The sequence below is a fragment of the Corvus hawaiiensis genome, chromosome 10 (genome assembly GCF_020740725.1).
Source record: "Corvus hawaiiensis isolate bCorHaw1 chromosome 10, bCorHaw1.pri.cur, whole genome shotgun sequence".
Lineage (NCBI taxonomy): Eukaryota > Metazoa > Chordata > Aves > Passeriformes > Corvidae > Corvus > Corvus hawaiiensis.
Window position 1 is genome coordinate 18,018,492 of NC_063222.1, and position 21,423 is coordinate 18,039,914.

Here is a 21,423-nt window from a genome sequence, read left to right on the forward strand (position 1 = left end):
AAAGATGTTAAAATTCACACGATAGCCAAGTCAAATTACAGTGACAGTTCTCCCTAACAGACATCTGGCTATAACACGGTCTTTTTTTTTTTTCATTTTAAATAAAAAAATTCCCCAAGTTGATTTTATGAATGAGTTATTCTGCAAAGGAAGAGAACGAGAACAGCACATGGTAAGGCTGGACAACACTGCTTTAAAGGCAAATCCTGACACCAATATGTTACAAAAAATTTGTAAGCTCAAAAGTGAAATAGGTGAGAAAAGAGATATTTAGCAGGCTGGAAGAGAGAGCAAGTTTCTGGAGGGATCTACCATCAAGCAGATGATAGTCTGTTCTGCAGAAGAAGTGAAATTATTTTTTATAGAGATATTTATGAAGTATTTCTGCATGTGTATTTGCAAATGCCATGTGCACACACACGAACATGTATATATAAATATATATAGGCATACATGAAACCCCAAACTTGAGCTAAATTAAATTGTTCCTCCAGCTTTGTAATGCAAATGAGACTAACAGGCTTGTGCTGTTTGTGGTTTGAGATGATTTGCGTTTCCATAGAGATGCTGACTGAACTACAGTTTTTAAATTTTTTATATATATGCCTACTTGTATCTATAAAAGTCTAAATATGGATCTGCTGTACCTCAGCATTTCCTCAGTGACTCCACTGGAACCACAACAATTTACATCAGTTAAGGCTATGTGCAAATTTTGTGTCTTTCACTACTTTCCAGTCTAAGCTCTATTCCAAGTACCTGCAGAGCTGAGAGTTTATTGCTCCGTGCCCTGCTTCAAAGCTTCTTGTTAAGGAAGGGGAAGAAAAGAGAAAAAGCAGTTTCTTAGCTGCTGGCAGATAATATTTCAAGGACTTCTGTAATTTCTTGCCCTCTCTAAACTGCCTCAAGAAACATCTTTGTCTTCCAAAGTTCCCACTGTCAGGAAACCCAGAATTCAGGGAAGACCATCTGTGTGCTGTTAGAGAAGGAAATGACAAAGGGACAGGCTTTCTGTTATGTATCAGAAGCTTCTTCCCCTTTCCCTGTGAGCACCCAAAAACTCAAGAGCACGGATGTGCTCAGACGTGCCAGGATGGGCCTGGGCAGCAATGGCATCATTGCCTCCCTGCCTCACCCTTGGTGGAACCTTAGCTCGTCATATACAATGCAGGCCCCACAAAACTAAAACACCTCTGTCCTCCCAGAGCCACATTAGAGATGGCCACCAGCAGAATTGGCAAAAGCCAGCCAAGATTAGCTTGGGTAGAGAAACCAGGCAGACCCACCTTAACTTCCTATTTCAAATTGACTTCACTTTGTGAGGTCCTGGCACTGGTTGAAGTGGATGGGGGCCACCCAGTGTACCAACACCGGAGAGGAAAACCAGAGCCGAGCTCTGTGGGGACTCATTTCCATGTGGTTTCAGTGATAAGTGATCTTTGAACAGCGACAAACCAGAGGACAACCTCTGCAATCACTCTGAACCACAATCAAAACCAGCCTCTCGTGTACCTCCAATCTGCCTGAGGACAGGGAGCATGAATTGTTGAACCAGGGATGTCCACAGGCACACGAAGCAGCTCACACTCAACCTCTTACTTCATCTTGGGAGTGCCCAGAAGAAAAGGCGATGCCTTACAAAGGCATGGCCAGGGAGCTCCTTGGGCAGCAGCATGTCACAGGGACAAAGCCTGCCTCCCTCCTGCGGGCTGACATCATGCCTTCACATTTGACAGCATCTCACCCTTTGAGGCCGACAGTTTTTCTAAGCCCCCACAGAGGCTCTTTTCAAAGCAGAGGAGAGTTCCCTATTTCCAGCTTTTAAGAAGTCATATGTAGGGAGACCTGCCCCACACCCCTGATAGCACCATTTAACCCCCTGCCACCTTTCAGGGACTGTCCCAGGCCATGTTCAGCCATGTGGCTCTCCCAGAAATGCCCACATCTCCTACCTTCTGCTGCAGGGTGGGTGGCTGCGGGGCCATCACCGGGTCAGTGATGTAGGTCTTTTTCGTGCCCGGTGGCTGGTAGAGCCCAGGGGGAGCCTGACCCATGGCATTACTTGCAGGATACGCCGGCTCAGCCTTCCAGGAGCTCTGCGGCATGTAGGGCGCTTCGGAGCCGTTCCTGCCGCTGTACCCCCCGTAGTAGGGGTCCTGGTAGCGGCCCTGCGGGGGCGCGTAACCATAGGCGGGCTCGGCGGGCCGGCCGGGCGGAGGGGCATAGCCGTAGTCGGGCCCGTGGGGCTGCGGCGCTCCGTACTGAGGGGCAGCAGGCTGGCGGGACGGCGCAGAGGCGTAGGGCTGGCCGGGCCCCAGGCTGCCGTAGTGGCCGGGCTGCGGGCCGGGCGGTTGGTAGTGCGGGCTGGGCTGCGCCGTCCTCACCTGCACGTTGAAGGCCGGGCGGCTCGGCGTGGAGGCCGTGGCGTAGGAGGCCGGCACCGGCTGCGGCTTCAGGGTGCCAACGGGAGTGACCGGGATGGGCGCTGGCTGCCCCGGACCCTTGGCAGTGGACTTCTTGGTGGCGGTGAGGGGAGGCTGGTTGGGGATGATCATCCGCTTGTGGCCAGTGACAGGGGTGGACACAGATGGGGTGGCGGCGGCGGAGCTGCTCGAGGTCCCGGAGCCCTAGGGAGCAAGGAGAGAGATAAAGGATCAGCAGGACTGGTCACTCAGGCACCGGGTCGAGCAACGAGGGTGGAAATGGGGGTTTAGAGTAACATTTGTGCAGCAACTCAAACTGCTTAGGAAAGCAAGAATAACCTAAGGCCATGCGTTATAAAATGGTAATAGCAACCTTCCCCTGCTCTGACAGAACAGGGACGGCATCGCAGCAGCCAAGCAGAACTGCCATGCATGGCATTTCATCTCTCCTTGGAGGCTTCTCCTCCGCCTCCAAACAAACAAATAAATTAAAAAATGATACATGCAAAAAAAATGGAGACTCACTAGAGGATAATTAGGGGAAACCCCATGCATTCCTGTGAAAATGAGAGTGTTTTGAAAAGGAGAGAAAATGAGATTATAGTCTCTATGGAGACATGAAATTCCTTGGGTCCCTAGAGCACTTGTAGGGTTCTGCCCCAATACAGGAGCTCCTTTGTGCAGGAGGCAGCAGATTGGGATGGCCTACGAGCAGGTCCCAAGCTGTAAGAACAAACTCAGATCAAAGCAAGATACTGAGGAGTCCCTACCCTGGCTCTGCTGCTTGAAAGCCTGGACTGACCCCAGAAAAGTTAAATGCTACACATGCTTCATTAAAGGGCAGAAAGCAGGTCAGGATTTCCAAGAGCTTCAGAAGTCAGCTTCTACCATGGCAGCCATGTAACCCTGCACCAGTGCCCCAGGCACAGCAATGCTGGGGCAGCCAGGGAAGAGGATCACAGCAAGTGCTGCTGCTTCCTTCAATTTGGCCATGGAAGGAAGCTTTGGTGCAGTGACGCTGTCTAATAGGCATATTACATCCTTGAGTCTAATGTACTTGTTTGTCTGGCTCACCTCGCATTCAAATGTTCAAAAACACCAGTGTGAAAAGACATCTTTGTTAAAGAGGTAACAATGTGAAATAGTTTCTGAACAACAGTGATAAACACTCTTCATGTCTTTTCACTAAATCAAAGAAGAGCAAACTTAAATTTCTAGAGTTTAGGATTAGGTAAAATTTCTTGCTTCTCTGTTTTCCTTTATTCTAAAAGAGAATACCGGACTTTTATGCCTTCCATAGAGAGATACATTAAAGCGAAGACATGCAGTTTGATTGCACCTAACATCATAGTTATACAAGGTTATATCTCATTCAAACTTCCTGTACCAGGCTTGATCTCATCCATGATCTGCTCGATAGCCTACAAGTTCACAGCAGCCCAAAGCCAGGCCAGCTCAGTCTTCACCCATGGTTATGTTCACTTTAAGGCATGTGCCACCTTTAAATGACCAGTCTTGTATTTGTCCCCAGGTATTCCTGCTTTATGCAGGCACCCTGACCTCCACCTACTGCCCCATCACTCTCTTGCTCGGGAGGGCATGGTGGGGACTCCTCAGGACATGCACAAGCTGTACCCGGGCCAGAGAAATCCTGTGCCTGGTCAGCAGGTGGCGGCAATTAATTGCTGCCAAACCACCCAGAGGGGGCTGGGGGAACTTCAGACACCCTGAGCCTCTGAGGGTTCTAAACTCATCCTCTGTACGGAGTGGGAGAAACTCAACCTCTGTACTGGGTGGTTGTGCCCCCCAACATTTGGTAACCACCTCATACAAAGAAAAAGAAAATAAGCACAAGCCACTCAGCCTCTAGTGCATAGCCTACAAGCAAGTCTACGTGAGGGATAAGGAAGCTCTACCACCCAACTGGTAGCTCTTCCCTGGTGATGTGCAAATACTTTTTTGCTGATGCACCGGTAAAGACCTTACTCCTGCAATCACGCCTTCAGGGCAAACCTCCCACAAGGAAACACTATAAATCAGCAAAAAACGCCAGGCAGATAAGAGCATCAATCTGTGCTGAGGAGTGTAAAAGGTGTGTATTCAAAGGTGGGGAACAATAATAATTCCTGATGGAGGAAAAAAATCTCAATGTATTCACATGCTGACCTTGCTAACAGATCCATGACAAGGCAGCACATAGACAGACTGAAGACATTTTGAAACTGAGAGCAAGGAAGAGCTGAAGCATGTCTCAGCTGAACTGCGAGGGCAGAGACAGGTTAAGGGTCTGCAGCCCTCCACTAATAATCCCTGATTCTTCTACTTCTGAAACACCTCAAGAGAAGCAGGTACTCCTCCATCTCCATCAGAACACAACTGCCCCAGCACTCATTGCTAGCAAGAAAACTTGTTTTCTGTCAGAATTGTTCTCCCATGTCAGGTTAGCATTTATGCCTGGGAGTGCCAGAAACTTTCCCATTTCCTCACCTATTTCATTCTTGTAAATTACAGTAGTTTGTCCACTTACTGTAATGGGATGAAAGGTCCACAATGCGGCACTGTGTAATTACCAGCAGAAAAGCATTTTTCTTTTCCATGTGAAGAGGTAGAAGGTAGATAATGTTATAAAGAAAATGGCCTGTCTGGGTGGGGGGGAAAGAGTAAACCAAAACAACATAAACGAGCCCTGTTAGTCTCATTCTGTATTTCTGAACGCAGACTCTGGAAGCAGGTCATGATGGATGCTACTAAAGCTCTTCTGATTCTGTCTCAAGAACTGGGGGACTTTAATCTAACATATAAACATCCAAATAACACTTCACTTAATGTGCTGATGCCAGTCTCCTGCCTGGACTGGAATACACCTTAAGAATGAATGATAACCCCTTCTTCCAAAAAAACCGCAAACCCTCATGGCCTGTGGACTGACACTCAGCAGCTCCTGTGTTTGACACTACAAAGAGGATGAGCTGGGAGTGTCTCCTTCTGCACCAGAATCCAGCGAAGAAAGGAGGCAATTTGGGGGAGCAGAGCCCAAGCTTTGCTGTCAACTCCACAGCGAAGGCCTGAGCTAACAAGTACCGGCTGCATTGTGGCATCAAACCACAGGCTGCCTTGAGGAGGAGGAAGTTTGCATCAGTAGGAGTCCCCAGAGGCACCCTGCGTGACTCATTCTGAATTCCTCTGAGGGCACTGGGCAAGTGTGTGATGAAAGCTGGGGTTTAGGGGGGGAGGTGTAAGGCTAGCTGATGTGGTGTAGTAGAGAAATGGGACAGGCTACAGGGAATCTAACACTACTGGAGCATTGATGATTTATGGGGACACAAATTGGTTGTAGCTCTTGAGCAAGGGCACAGGTGAGGTATCACCATAAATCCTCTGCCCTTTTGCCTGCGAGAGAGAAGGGTGGCCACAGTCCAGCCATGCACTCAAATATCACCCCAGACTTAAACCTTAAGATTACTAATGGATTAAGAAAAAACTTTATAAATGAACAGTAACTATGGACAAGATTCCTGCTCTGAGGACAGGGATGTGCAGAAGGATGAGAAAAGGGTACTCAGATACCACTAGAAGAGAGATTTCAACAGCTGTCTGGAAGGCACTAGGAGGATAGGAGGGATGGATGAGGCTATAAAGATGCCAGGTAGATGGAGTAAGGAACAGAAGGCTGGAAAGGGCTATCTATATCACTGGGTACAGTCTAGCAAAACAGATGACTGTCACAAATGTTTCATCCAAGTGAATCCATAGAACTTCTACCAACATGAGGTAGACTCATCCAAAAGCACATCAAAGTGACAGCCCAGAAACATGACAACAGGAGAAAGAAAAAGGAGAAAGACAAAGAGTGAATTCATAGGAGTACAGGCATCCCTTTCTCCAGCAGCTCCTGGACAGCTCATTTCAAAACCATACTGCATTTGCAAGTGATTATCAAAGCCAAACACGGTCTCTGACATCCTCTGAGGGCTGTTTTCAGAGGAAGACAGGCTTTCCTCTGCTCGCCATGCCCTGATGAAACTGTCTGACACACTTCGCAAGTGCAAATTAGAGCCACGCTACTTACCATCAACCCCTTCTTGCAAATTCATATTTGCAAAGAGAGTAAACTAGAAACCCCAGGTGTTGATAACACAGAGTTGTTAAGAGAAACTAGAATAGGAAGGAGTTAAATTCAGAACCTCATCTACCACAAGCATTATAATACAAAATCTTTTTTTTTTTAATGGGAAAGCACAAGAGCCTTGTTTAAACACAGATGGAAGTACCTAAATGTACTGCCTCTTCTACAAATGAATTATCCAGCAGTTCAAATAGAGGTGAACTAATACTGACAAAATCAAGTAAAACTCAATCAATGTGGGAGGAAAAAAACCCCAAAACACTTCTCCTAAAAAAATTTACCATGTATAACCATGAGGGGAATCATTTGGCTTGGCAAATCCTGCCCTGTCTTCTTAAATGCAGGGAAAGTTTATAAACATTTGCAGGAGTTTCTTGTACCAACTGTCATCAGACAAGTCTATGGCATTGTGATAAAGCCACACTGTCCAAGGGATCTGACTGTCAGAGCTGGGTATCTGGATTCAAAGCTACCCTGGTGGGGAAACCCAAAATCCTGAGTATCATTGATTCTTCATCCTGTAGAAATTATTTACATAGATCTTAAATTAAATTCAATGTACATCAACAACTAAAAAGTCATTGCATAGGTACTAGGGATGAAACCTGTTGTTCTACAGAAATTAACCTATAATTATTTACCATTTTCAGGGTTAAATCTTAAAAAGAGTACAGAATAATCACAGTCTACAGCATGAGCATGACTCTATAGGATCAGCTGGAATCCATATGAAAAGGACTTCATTCTTTTACTTTGCACATTTGTAGAATTATTTTTATAGAATCCCTTCAGTTACTCAAATTTCAGAGACTGAATCAAAAATGCCAATACAAAGTTTATCACATTCTATTCAATTCTCCAGGCATTTTTTCATAAAGGTACAGTTGAATAGCTTTAGCCCTTTAGCTGTCAAATTATCACATATAAAGATACATTACTCCAGCTCAGTGGTTTTCAACCTTTATGCTCGGCAGCCCCCAAATGTTTTTCAGAAGAGACAAGCTCCTTTATGGAGAAAGTTAATCTATTGACATAAACACGGGTTTTTCAGTTACCTTTCATTGAATTCTTCTTAGTTACCTTAGGAGTGATCCATGGACCCCCAGGGTTTGCAGAGCAGAGGTTGAGAACCACGGCTCTAGCTGGGGCTGCCTTTTTTGGGTATTTCAGTCACTAATTACTCCAGGATAGGAATGAAACAACTCTTCTTCCTCGAAAGGCAGATACCTGGCAACTACTGGTGGGCTGAACCCAGGATGCGGCGCTCTCAGGGGGCTGCCAGTTCAACGGGCCAGTGCAGCACCTCTCCTCCTAACTCAGCCCCTCTCCTGCATGGTCCACTGACACAAGCTGGGCTGAAACACAGGGCCAGCTCAGGCCACCTGAAATCCTTGAAGTAGCACTCAATGGTGGTGGAAGTTGGGGGCCTGGGTGGGAAGGGCAGCAAACGGTGGAAAATTAACTTGGTTTTCCCTAACACCAATTGGCATTCACCTTGGCTAGCTGAAGGTGCTTAAAGTTCTCTTTCTGAAATGTATCTCCCCAGGGTCATTTATCCCATTCTAATACTGAAGCCTAAAACAGGGGAGATGAATCATCCACTGGGGGAATCTACTTCACTGACTGTAAAAGAAGCATAAAAACAGGCAAGACAAGTCACTGAATATTTAGACAGCACAAGTTAGTGGAGACAAATTCCACAATAAGCAGGTAATTTTGATGTGACTGTAAGAAGCACAGATCCCTTTTCCCTGCATTAAGTGCCCTGCCACTCAAGCTCAGCTACGGCAGCACACCAAAGGGATTTCTGAGTGCCAGCAGCTCAGACAATCTGCCAGGATCCTGCTGCACCCTGTAGCCAAGGCATGACCAAGAGGTTGTGTCACAAGTTTATTTCTAGTGTATGAAGGGGGCTGACACGAATGGGACACTCTTCCCCACTTCCTTTTCCACCTCTGCGCTGACAGTGGCTCCCGCTGGAACTGGAGCTGCTGCTTTTCCAGGAGCAACATCTGGGCTGAGCCTCCCTTTGGCCTGAGGTAGCAAATCTCAGCTCCCCCTCAGTATGGGAAGGATAACCACAGAGAAAAATGAAATGTTCTGCTTTGAAACCTGGGCCTTTAGGTACCTGAAAATGTGAGCAGGCATTTTAGGGGGTTTCCTGATGTGCAGACACCTCTACCTCCTGCTGACTTCAAATTCTGTATTTGAACAAGCTGCCTTGCCAGTGATAATGTATGGCCAGGTTCCCCTGAACCTGTCTGAACCTTTTTCTGTCTGAAATAACATCTGGGTGAAAATGAGAAATCTGGCCTCTCATTTGGGACTTGCAGATGCCTGGAGTCCTGGTAGAGCTCCAGCTGGGCTGCTTCATGTCCAGAGATCTTGAGTGGATGGACTGCTCCCATTTAGCATACCTGATGCATTTTCAATATACAGCATTCCCTTGCCTTCTTTATAAGGTCCACACAGCCCAAGCACACTGAGGACACATCTTTACAACTCTGCACTGCTGCTATGCCGTGCACATAGCTCAGTTGCTAACACAGATTTCTTTTTAAGTGTCAAAATGTCCTTAGAATCCAATCCAAAGTTTTGAAGTCTGGTCCAAACCTTAAACCCCTCAGCCAAAACACGTTTATAATCAGATGAAGTTTTTCTTTACACTTTCATCATTCTCTCATTTCTAGTTTACAGCTGACAAGCAAGTGTCACGGATGTATGGGCTGTGCATGGATCAGCAGCCACACTCAGACTTCGCAGATGTGGGATTCAATTTGCTGGCTTGATCACCAGAAGCTATCAAGGTACTCAAACAGATTGCTCCTAGGCATTATACCAAAAGAAGAAGAGGAGAAATCTAATAAAGTGTTCATCTCTGGTTCTCAAATGAAGAGAATACCTTGCAAATGCCATAAAGTGTTACAAGAACACAACTGCTTCTGAGCTTTGATCTGTTTTTCAGCTGCTACCACTGGTGGAAAAGGAGTCAACATAGTTGTTAAAGTTTCTGTCCATAACCTCTTGTACTCCTTGTGATGGCCCAGCTTGAAACCACAGAAGATGGTGCACAGAAGAAAAGGTGCTAAGAGCTGACCTCCAATATTTTATCGTGGAAAACAGCCTTCCATAACTGACGCGTGCGGTTATAGACACACACCTTGGTTCAGCTTCCAGCGTGGGTGTCAAGTGTTTTAGGCAATCTGGGTTTCCACTTTGCAACACTCCATTAATTCCAGAGTCTGAACACATCTGAAAAATCTGGTCTCCAAAACACAACAGTGTTATGCCAGGGAAGAATTTCCTTCTCAGTTTCATATTTACTTTTTTATTTACTTAATACTATCGCTACGATGACTACTCTGAGATTTTTTTATTTGCTTTTCCTTTTCTGATGACTGATCATCTGGTATTTATGAGAAGGACTTTGTGAAAGTCCAGTTTTAAAAGATGTGCAAACAATTGACCTAAATACTTTTAATGCTGGTGGACAGTCAAGGTCCATAATTTTACCTTAATTCATTCAAAGGGTTAGTTATGATTTAAACTCTTCTATTTAAGAAATTCCACTTGAACCACTTCAAATGCAGTAGCAACTTTACCTACAAGAATATCAGATATCAGCATGAGACATAACTGTCAAAAAGTTACAGAAGATGCCAGTCAAGAGAAGTTAAACCTTTTCTGATTTCATCTTGGGATACTTCTGTAATTTCCCAGTGTCATTACTAAAATGACATTATTTGCACCCATCTGGACCTGAGGACCATGCAGTGGCCAGCCCCTGCACAGGCTTACTCAGTAGCACATGGACTCAACAGTAAATTACGTAAAAAGCTGTGCACCACAGTCCTTCGGCCACACCAAAAGGCAGAACTACCAAGGACAATCCCAGAAGCAAAGACCACAAAAAGAACAGCACAGCACCATGTGAAGACAAGTCACCACGTGCATGGAACATTGAAACAGAGCTCCTTAAGGAACACCTCCTCTAAGGCTCAGCAATGCAGGAATGTCCAAAGCATTTCCATTCACCAAACTGGGCCCTTCTAACGGGCTGAACAAATTCCCTTGCTTAATTTAGGCAAATATTGCTGAGCCTGACAATGGGGAAGCCCCCACCCCCCTATAAATAAGAACTTTGGGTAGGCTAAGTATTTTTATGACTTTTGCTATTACTAAGCTAGTGAAACTTAAAGTATCATAATTACAGCATCCACAGACTTTAAAACGTTTTTTTCCTTCCTTTTATAACTTGCTATTTGTAATGGAAAAGAAGTTCCTGTGCATGACAAATATGGGCAGATTTGAGGGTTATACAGGTTATGCTGCTATCCATGGATGTGCATCATGATTACAAAAAATGGACTAAGAAGGTATAATGGCAGATGCACGAGTGAGGGAAGAGGTCTGCACCTCTGAGCAACAGGACAAAATTACGCACACTGAAGTCTTCTGGAGAAGTCTTCTAGAATTTATATGGAAAACTTAACATTTTCTATTATCTGTTGAACAACAGATATAAAGAACAGTCCAAAACCTCTATAAAAACTTCTCATTTCCTACTAAATTGCAAAGGAGTTTAGAGTGTTTATTGAGTATACAAGCTTTCTTCCTTTATTAATTCTAGAGAACACTAAAAAAGCGTGCATATGCACACATAAAATAATAGGAAATACATATGCACCCAGACACTACTTGGTTTACTTTGTGTTACTTCTTATTTGTTTATGATTCCATTTATTTGCTGCATTGCATTTATAACCTATTTATCTTTTTGAATTCCAAAACTCTATTAAACCAGATTTAAAACATTATCCTACCAGAGGGCATAAACATTTTTGAATGTTGGTAATGCCTCTATTTCCTGTGAAAACCATGTGTTTTTATTCTTCTTTTCCCCCCATTTTAAAGCCTGTGCAAATAGCAGTACAGAAGAGCAGAGGCATCAGTGAACAATTCTGTGTTCATGCAACATCTGCTTTCTTATGGTTCACTTGAGGTCCAGAACCCACTGTCATCTGCCAGTATTTTTAGTGGGCTACAAAATGGTTCAAGTTAATAAGTTGAGTGGTTAGCAGCAGAATAAACTATACAGCCACACCAAAAAAATAAGAGTCTAACAAAAAACCCCAAAAAAATGTAAAAGACAGGCAGATGTGACAGAGAGTTTATTTTCCTATTAGGTTCAGTGTACACCTTTCCAAAAGGCTGATGAGCTCCAACAGCAGGTCAAATTTAACAGTTTTCCCAGATGGCTCCTTCTGGGAAGTGGAGTGGAACGTTCCCTCATTTATCCGTCTGCCTGGGTTATCACCACTGCCTGAAATACCTTAATCTTTCCACAGTATCACAGACTCCAAGCACGATGTTGAGAAATCTGATTGGAAAGGTTTTCTTTCACCTGCTGTAGCTTTTAAAATTAGTCTCCAGGTATATAAATATATACACCAAGATACACAGAAACCCTCTGCAGCACACTTCTAGTCAAAACACCAGGGCAGTACTATAACCAGTCAAAAAACGTGAAAGAGAGAGCATTAATTCATAGCACAAGCAAAAAAGCCAATCTGTACTATAGAAATACTTGGGTATGAAACAATACGGAAAGTTAAGATTATTTTTAAATTCAAGTATTAACTCAGAATAATCACTGTTTCTGCACTATTTTCCTCTTTTCATAGAGAACATATAATTACATTAAATGTATGGTAAATAAAGTGTTTACTAAAATAACACACTGATAAAAATTTAGAATCATAAGAGTATCACTGTAAAAAGCCTGTGCAAAGGAATGTCAAATCCATTGCCTCACCAGGCTTCGTTCCGTTGCAAATGGCATTATAAATTAATCCAGTTTTCCTAAATATGCCTTGAGGAAACAAGACCACAAATAGCCATTGTAAGTTTTAATATAAAAAACCCACCAAAAAAAAACCAAACAAAGAACAAACAAAACCCTCCTCTTCATTCTTAACTGGAATGCAAGAGCTGTGTTTTCAATGACTGATACTGCTGACTAGGTCATATACTTTGTCCAAAAATGTCAACCTTTTATGATACAGCTAAGTCCTACATCCTAGTTTAATACCAGGCTTTCTCCTTTGCCACACTTCTTACAGCCCAGTGAGTTTTAGGAAGGAAAAAAAAAGTTCCTAAACTTCATCACTAATGACCTAATGAGTCCAATAAAGTTATGATTTGTAATTTTTCCTACTTACACCGCTCTTGGACCAAAATAACAGCCCAAAACATTTGCTCCATGGCTTGCTGACTGGGTTATCACAGTCACAGCTTAGAACTAAAATACTCTTCCATACCCTCAGTGCGTGAATTACATTTTTTAAAAGTGCTGTATATCAAGTGATTCTGATCTCAGTGACAGTGGTGCCAGCTCAAGCAAGTCTATTGACTGCAGCAGATTTACTCCAAACATGCTGGCTGCTGCAGATCTGGATTTGGCCTTCTACTGCCTCTGAATTCACAAGGTTTGTCTCCCCACTGGGAACACAGCGGAGGTTTCTATGCAAACAGTAATGCATCCCATCAACCTGACCTCCTCCAGTACAAATCATCCAGCTTTGCTCAAAATTCAACACGCTGGAGATCTTGGCAATTCATCCTGCTGCAGCCTGAATGAAAGCAAATGCAAATTCTAATTGAGGTTAAATACAGCCTGCACTGGACTAAACATCAGCACCTCCAAGGACTCAGCTCAGCCTGTCCCAGTAGCAGCACTTCCAGCTGGGCACCCTGACCTGTGCACCCAGCCACGAACCCTTCTGCATTAGGAATTGAACCCAAGCATGCTAATTCAAAACAAACAGATGTATCCTCTCTCTCTCCTCACTTCTTTCCTTGCGGTGGATGTATAAACGCATACTGATGGCTACTGTGACTTGTAGTCTAACTGATTTTGACATTTTTAACTCCAGAATTTGAAACAGTGACTTTCTAGCCCTGGGGCAGGAGTACTAAATGCTAAAAAACTTTGGGACTGGGAAGTATTAATTTTAAATCTGAGAGCTTGGCTTCAACAATGTTTCTAACAAGGGTTCAATGCTCTCCAGAACTCAGCAGTGGATGCCCAAAAACTGCAAGGAATTTTGGATCCAAAATAGAGTTTTGTGGCTTTAATTCTTGTTTTTGACAGGTCAAATTACGCTCCAGACCTGAACTTGAAGGGAATGGGGAGAATTCAGGTCTACGTCTGAATTTACCATGGGATTAAATCATATTTAATTTCTAGTTTGTAATGCATCCTTTTTTTTTTCTTTTCTGGTTTATGATGCATTTGTATTCTAAGAGAAAAAAATTATGCACAGAGGAAACATCCTGGCATCACAAGTCATCAATAAATCTTTTTTCCATAACAACCCACAAAAATTCACTGCAGGACCCAATTGTTGAAACACAAAGCAATGACATTCTATAAGCTTTCAGAAGTATCATTCTAACCCTTGTGGACTCGATGAATTCTCTAAATGAGTCACTGGCCTCTCAATGGAATTGTCAAAACTTAGGTTAAGCCAGGTTAATTCCCTTCCCCCTTTAATTTAGAAGTCCAGCTGCAGCGCGTGGCTTTCCAGTGAAAAGATCTAAATGCTGAACCCATTCACCCTGAACAGGAAATCTCACAGGGCCCAAAGCTAATTTTTTTTCTAAAAGCTAGAGATAAGCCACACTTACGGGAAAAAATGTGATTTCTGATGCCTCATGGGCCATGTGATGTAAAAATCAATATTCCTCTTACATGGCACAAATAATTTTCTGCTGAAGGTAAAGGATCATGGTTGAAGCTACTATGGTTGGGGAGGGAGAAAGGGCAGCTGTGAGAAATGGGGAATGAGGAGAGCAGAGACTTTAACCAGAGCAGGGATAAGGGAGATGCTAAAAACAACACTTCTAAACAAAGCAAGTGAGCAGATGTGGCATTGATCATATGGTCATAGAAGGGTTTGGGTTGGACAGGACCTTAACATCCATCCAGTTCCAAACCCCTGCCATGGGCACTACACCAGGTTGCTCAAAGCCCCATTCAGCCTGGGCTTGAACACTTCAGGGATGAGACAGCCACAGCTTCTCTGGGTAACCTGTGCCAGTGCCTCACCACACTCAGGGAAGAATTTCTTCCATTATATTTAATCTAAACCTGCCCTCTTTCAGTTTAAAGCCATTCCCCCTTGTCCTGTCCCTGCATGCCCTTGTCAGAAGTCCCTTTGGGGTTGGGCTGAGAGTTTCAGCTAGGTGGGACATGGAGGGACATCCTTCTGCCCCACAGGCTGTCCTAGAGCACAATGATGAGTGCTCCTCCTCTCTGTCTGAGGGTACCTGTGACAGCTACAGCTTCCAGCACAGCACTCTGTTTTACTGCCCTGCCTCCACCACACAGTGTCAGCTCCACTGGAATCCCCAAAAGAGTTTTTGCTGGGCATATCATACTCTTCCCTAATGGGATAAACTATGCTGAAAGTAGAGCAAGTTTTTATACTCCCACCCCTACTCTGCCAAAAGATCCCTTGAAAACATCACTGCCTACTTTGCTAGGGACAAAACCACTCAGCTTCCAGGCTAAATAGTTCATGTGCAGTTTGTGCTCAGGAATGGGTACAACAAACAAGAATCACAGCTAATCATGCTATTGGTGTCAATGGTCTATACAAATTTGGTTGAAACTGGTAAACTCTGTTTAGCCTTCCAATGGCACTACAGCTCTTACCACTGACAACACATCCTAGGGAGGAAAGGATTTGTCTCAGCTGTAATTAATTCCTTTTTTTAATAATAAAAGAAAAACCTAATTGTCATTTAAAAAAAATTATTCAAAAGGAAAAAACTAGAAAAAGGGATGAAGAAAAAGAAAAATAGTTTATCCTACTACTAGTGCAGAGAAATATTTAATTGAGGGCTCTGGACTTCATTTTAAAAAATGCAGTTTTCAAGAGTGAAGAAAAAGCTTAAAACATAAAAGCTAAAGAGCCTGATAGAAAACTAAAAAGAAACTGAAATAATTTTTCTAAAGAGGAAACAAAAATGATTTTAAACTGATCCCATGATATTTTTAACAGCTGGAGTTGATAATACTGAACTTGGCCATAATTGTCCTATATTTAGCTTTGTATCGAAGTCCACACGACTTTTCCATGAGACAGAAAAACAGATATACAGGCTGATAGATGGATAGATACATAAAAAGAAAAGGGAAAAATATAGTTAGGAAAGGGAACATTTTCTTGTCTGTTCTTTCAGTATGCTTGTTTTTTCATTTCAATTTCTCCCTTATTATTTCCTATAAGTAGAAACAGATCTTTCTCTCTTTCAAAAATTCTTAAACAGAAAACCTCCTTTGACAGCTTCAACAGCAGATTAATCACTTTTGTAACCCATGAAAAAAAAGTTTTCTGGAAAGCATAACTGTCTGTAAATGTAAATGACAGAATTACTCTCTCTCTTATGCTAAGACGCCTACACATTCTCTCACTTCCATGACTCAGCACCAGATAAAAGCTTGTGAGATAATAAGCAGAAAACCTTCCTTTGGAAGAATAAAAATAGTTAATAAAAACCAATTCTTGCTACCCCCCTACAAAAAAAAAAAAAAATCCTTATAGTGTTAAAGCAAATTCTGCCAACAGATTCCTCTCCCACTGCAGTGAGATACAAATATCCCACAGACTTTAGAAAAGAGAAGGACCAGGCTCAAGCAACATCAAAATCCAAATGCGTGCAAACACGAGAGGCTTTTCTTTTTCTCCAAATGAGCAAGAACGGGTCTGTTTCAAGAAACAGGAATTTTATTACTGTTCATCTCCTGCCTTGCTCTAATTTGGTAGACAAATGAGTTGAAATTTTGCTCACCTTTAATGAAAATTTCCAGGCACTCTTAAGGCAATGCACTCATGCCAAAAATCACAGAAACCCGTGGGGAAGGGAGGGGAATTTCAGTGGGACTTCCCCTCCTGCCCTGCGGTCCTTGTCTGACTTGAGCTTGTTAGAGCCAAAGTAACTTCTCATTCAGCAAACCAAATCAGGGGCAGACCCTTCAGGCCAAAATACTCTTATTTTGGAGAAATCTTTGGGAAAAGAAAAAGCTGAAAAAGAGGGGCTCAGACCTCAGTGAGGCTTTTGTGACGTTCCTGAAATGAACAGGAATGGTTTTGATGCCAAAGTATTGCCAGTCAGCTTGTGAATGCAGCTGGAATAGAGACAGCCATCTCCTCTCCATGCACTCTTGTCAGCCCCAGCACACAGGTTAACTAACCAAAGGGTAGTAATTTAAAAAGGGCTGTTTATTTACTTATTGAGCAGAGATGCTGTGGACCTCAGGAGGAAAGGGATGACTTCCCAAGCCTCAGTACATTCTGGAGTCCCTCTTGCTGAGGGCTGGACATTTCCTCTGAGAGCTTCCACCACCTCATGTGCTGGGTAGGGGCCCATGTGTCTGTGCTCTTGGGGCAGCTCATCCTACCTAGCCCCCCATCAGAAGGTGGAGGTTATCCAGGAAATAAATCAGGAAAATTCTGCTCATGACTGTCACTTCTGGAGGAAGCAGAGTACAGCTAAGGAGTACCCACAGCCCCTCCTGAAAATGCTGCTGCTGCTGACTTTTACATTTTTTACACTGAAAATAGTAAATTAATGGAATTAGCCACAGAAGTTTAAATTTAAAGGAAAGCCCCAGGGTAAGGCATCCCAGGCCATGGATGCATGGATCCTTCTTGACAGCAGAATGCTTTGAACTGAGGCAGAAGTAGGACCAAACCCTTCGAAATACCTTCATTAACAGAGCGCACCTGCTCTAGCAGGAGGCTGGGGAGCAAAGCTGACCTCTCAGCATGGTGCTGGCGGGGCTGTGGCTGCAGCACACGTGTCCTAGACAGCCCAAGGAATGAGCAGGAACATCCCAGCTCAGCTGCTCCCTATCACTGCACAAGGAGCACACAGAAAAGGGAGCAGCATCAGGATGCTCCAGCTCAGCTGGCTGCCAGGCAGGTAAAGCACTGCCACTGACAAATTCGGTGCCCCTCACCTTTGTAGAGCTTCAGATTCTGGGCAGGGTTCCTCAAGCACTGGATACTTCTCAAAGAGAATAACCAGAACTGGGAAAGGCATAGGCAGAGGGCTCCCATGTACCCAAAGACCTTCATCACAGTGTTCCCAGGTGAGCTCTAGGTAAGAATTTGCAGGCCCAGAAAATGACAGTACTGATATATTCGTGTTTGTGTCTCAAAAGCATGCTCGTTATTTCACAAATAACAGATTTCCATGTCCAAATCCGACTGAAAGCAGGTGCAGTCCAGTGCTTTCTGTGCAACTACATCTGCTCATACTCCAGGGCAAATGCCAAACTATTTATTGCTACTTAAAATTTATTGCATTTTTAGTCCTCCATCCCAAAACTGCTTTTGTTCAAAAATTCCTTTTAAATCCTTCTATGCCGACTGGATAAATCAAATCTGACAATTTAAAGTGGCGAATTGTTCAGAACCTCAGAGTTTCCACCTGAGGATCTCCAAATACTTTTGGAACTTAAATACACTTAATCACTGCCATGCTTCTTGCAAAAAGGAAAAAAAAGTAAAAGCATCCTTTTAAATTCTCTTTTTTACAGATGAAAAACTGAAGTCCTGGGAGCCCCAAACAGCCCGCTAGGAAGCTGCTTGCCCCAAAGACTCCTTATCCCGTAAATCAGAGGCACGGCTGGGAAGGGAAACCAGGAGTTTCAGCAACTCTCAGTCCTCTTGTTCTTGCCACTTCATCAAAAAACAGGCACAGCAATGTGATCATGCAGTTGTCAGTGTTTTCCCTCAAGGGGCTGGACAGAAGATGCTGAAAGCATTTGATCCACATGTGAGCACTGAACAGTATTGTTCGACACTGAAAATTCAGACCTAAATAACTGGCTTGTTTGGAGTGAGTAAAAGGATGTCTGCGTTTGCAGGAATCTCACAAGAGGGAGTAAAGAACCAGGGTATTCCTTTTCTTTTATTATTACCTTTTTTATTTCTTTTGTAGCAGTGTCTGGAAATAACCCATCAGCCAGAGGAGCTGCTCCCACTGCTGCTGTGGCAGATGGCAAGCAGGGCTCGAGAGCAGGGCTCTGCCTCGGCAGGGCTGTGTGGGGAATTTTGCAGCGGGAAGAAACAAGGCAAAATGTGCAGGCTGCCGTCTGCATTCAGATCAAGAGCTGTCTGTTGCTAGCAGCACAAGTTGTTCTGAAAACAAGAGTCAATCATCTGTAGCCTTATTTCTGTACATTTCCTGCAGGGGTCTCATGAAATAAATGAGAATAAATGTAAGGGCGAGAGTTCCTATTAGGAGAAGCCTCATCAGCATCACCCAGCCAAGCATTTACGTCATCAGCATGCTAATTTAATCAGACCTGAGCAGTGATGCTATAAATGGATTACCATCCCAGCTAGTGTGGTTACCGAGGTAACTCAGCCCTTTGTGCCACAGACACAATCGGCTTAATGATAATAAAAACCTCAGCACAAATGAAACAGAAGGAAAAGCCTAACAGGGCTGACGCATACACGACCCTTTCTCTCCTCTCACCCCTCCCCTTCCCCAACCTCAGCCGCTCACTGCAATAAAATTAAGTGCTGCTGTGATCTGTATGCACAACATTCCCATAGGGAACACGCAAGTAAATAGAACCCGCGGAAATAATTAATACGGGCCAACAACTGATGTCGTCAGCACTACTTAGTCATTCCTCCAACCCTGAATGGCAGAGGGACATGCAGACAGAAACACCGCACTGGCAGATTCCAAAGATCCTGCAAAGGCCTTCAGAAAAGTGGCTGCTCCCTGCTATGCAGCATTAATTACATCAGTTGAGTGCTTGGCCCCAGAGCTGACTGCAATGGTGAATCCAGTCACTGCCTATCCCTGCCAGGGGGGAGCATTTCCACTCTGCCAAAACTGGAGGTGACCTGAGACTGGGCATTCCAAAGGCCAGGGAGAAATTCAACTGCAATGTCACCAGCCCAGAAGCAAAGGCGACCCAGTCCTTTGCAGAAAGGTTGAAATGGGACTCTGGGGTTTCCTGCATTCACCCAGCTCTGCAAAACCGGCAGCCTACTCACCTCCCAGCTTAGCCTGGGAAAGAACATTCCTTGGAAAATGCTAGCCTCAATGGGCTAAAAGGCAGTGACCATGCCTTAAAATGGACAGAAGGTCATACTCTTCAGCTCCTCTAGCTCTTTGCCTGATTGAGCACCAAGTTCCCCACGGATGCTGAATGCCACACATTTTCCTACTCAGATGCCAAAGACCAAATTTCCCATAGCATCCAAGATTTGATTTTCTTTTCCTCCTACCCAAAATCTCAGCAACTATGAGCAAAATCACCAGCATCTAAGTGCTCAGGAGCTACAGCAGCTCAGGCATTTCACCTGCCCTCACTGCAAGCCACCATCTCCTCACCTACCAATGCTTCACCTGAAAGCACTGAATTCTACAACCAGAGCAGGAGTGCACCACCATAACCTCAGGTCCATCAGGCTCCTGGTGGGTATTGCTCCAGTCCAGGCAGCATCTTAAGGGATTAGCACGAGACCAGCAACTTTTGATGGATCACCAGAAGTGCAATGAATTCTCCACTGCCAGTCACGCGAACACATGCATCAGACTTGGTGGCTTTGCAAATGCCAAAACACAGCTCACACAGTCTTTGGAAAAAATCCAGAGATTTCCCAACATATACAACTGGACATGTACAGAAACAGCTGTGCTCTTGCCTTCACTTCACAGATTAAAAGATTCTGTGTGTGCTCATTCCTGAGGGCAGTTCATTTCACCTATGTGAGACCATCTCAGCAGCCCAACCCAGCACTTCTTCACTGAGTGTTGGGACTGAAGCATTAGTGAGATCAGCTCTTCAGAAGAGAAAGCCCTTTCTGAAGTGGCAGAACCCCAGCAAAGCCAAAGCTCCTTCTGTAAACTGCAGCAAGTCCCTGCAATAAGCAATAATAGCAGATATGTCTAGAGAAAAGACACATTCAGGCTCATCTCTTGGGAAATCTCACTAAATACTTTCTCACTCCTCTACCACACAGAAGAGCACCAGTCCTCCCGGGAAATTTATTACATACTTCTAGAGAAATAGCTAAATATTCCTTTAGGAGCCCTTTTAGATCAGATTACAGGAGTATACTTTTCCCTGGAAGGGAGAGAATCCTATGCAAATAACACCAAATTACTACGGAAAGTTACGTTCTTGGCTAGAAACACCTGGCTTACTGAAAGCATGGAGCTGTGTGTCCTGATCTAACTGTGCCCTCATGGCAGCCAGGCAGGTGAGATACAAATAACCCCAGAAAAGAGGCTGGGGGGATAAAAACCCTCAAAGCAGAAGGCAGGCGGCAGAGCGCCAGAATGCACAGCTCTGGAAATGGCGTGCCTGCTAATGTGAGAAGGAAGCCATCACCTTTGCTTCAATTTAAAAGTCATCATGACAGCTTGAGAGATTGTAACATTTAAGTGACACAGTGACAGCTTGATCCAGTCAACAATCGCAGTTCACAGACATGCTCCAAACACAAACCCTGCTTCCCCGGGTGCAAAGCCGCCGCTCAGTTGGGAAAGGCATGTATCCAAAGGGAGATGTAACATTAAAAATGTTCCTCCAGGATCCTCACTTGGCTGGTTATTCTGCATATACTGTGCTGGTGAGACTAGGGCTCTCTTCACCCCGGTGGCACAGAAAGGATATGAGCAGAATGGTGGATGGAAAGAAAAGGAGAAGAATTGGCATCAATGTCAAAAGTTCCATTAATTTCAGTGGCAGCTACAGGTGTGCAGAACTTCAGAGAAAGCCTTTCTTTAATAGCCTTTCTGCCACAATCAAGTGAAAACTGAACCATGCAA

General features: G+C 44.1%; 1 protein-coding gene across 6 annotated transcripts in view; it reads right to left on the bottom strand.

Moving 5' to 3' along the window:
• LOC125330721 (LIM domain containing preferred translocation partner in lipoma) overlaps nt 1-21,423 on the bottom strand; it is a 333,960-nt gene that overhangs the window by 127,252 nt on the left and 185,285 nt on the right. For all 6 annotated transcript variants that reach the window (XM_048314233.1, XM_048314227.1, XM_048314228.1 and 3 more), the window contains one exon: nt 1,953-2,627. In XM_048314233.1, the coding sequence (XP_048170190.1) occupies nt 1,953-2,627 (675 nt within the window). The remainder of the gene's footprint in view (nt 1-1,952; nt 2,628-21,423) is intronic.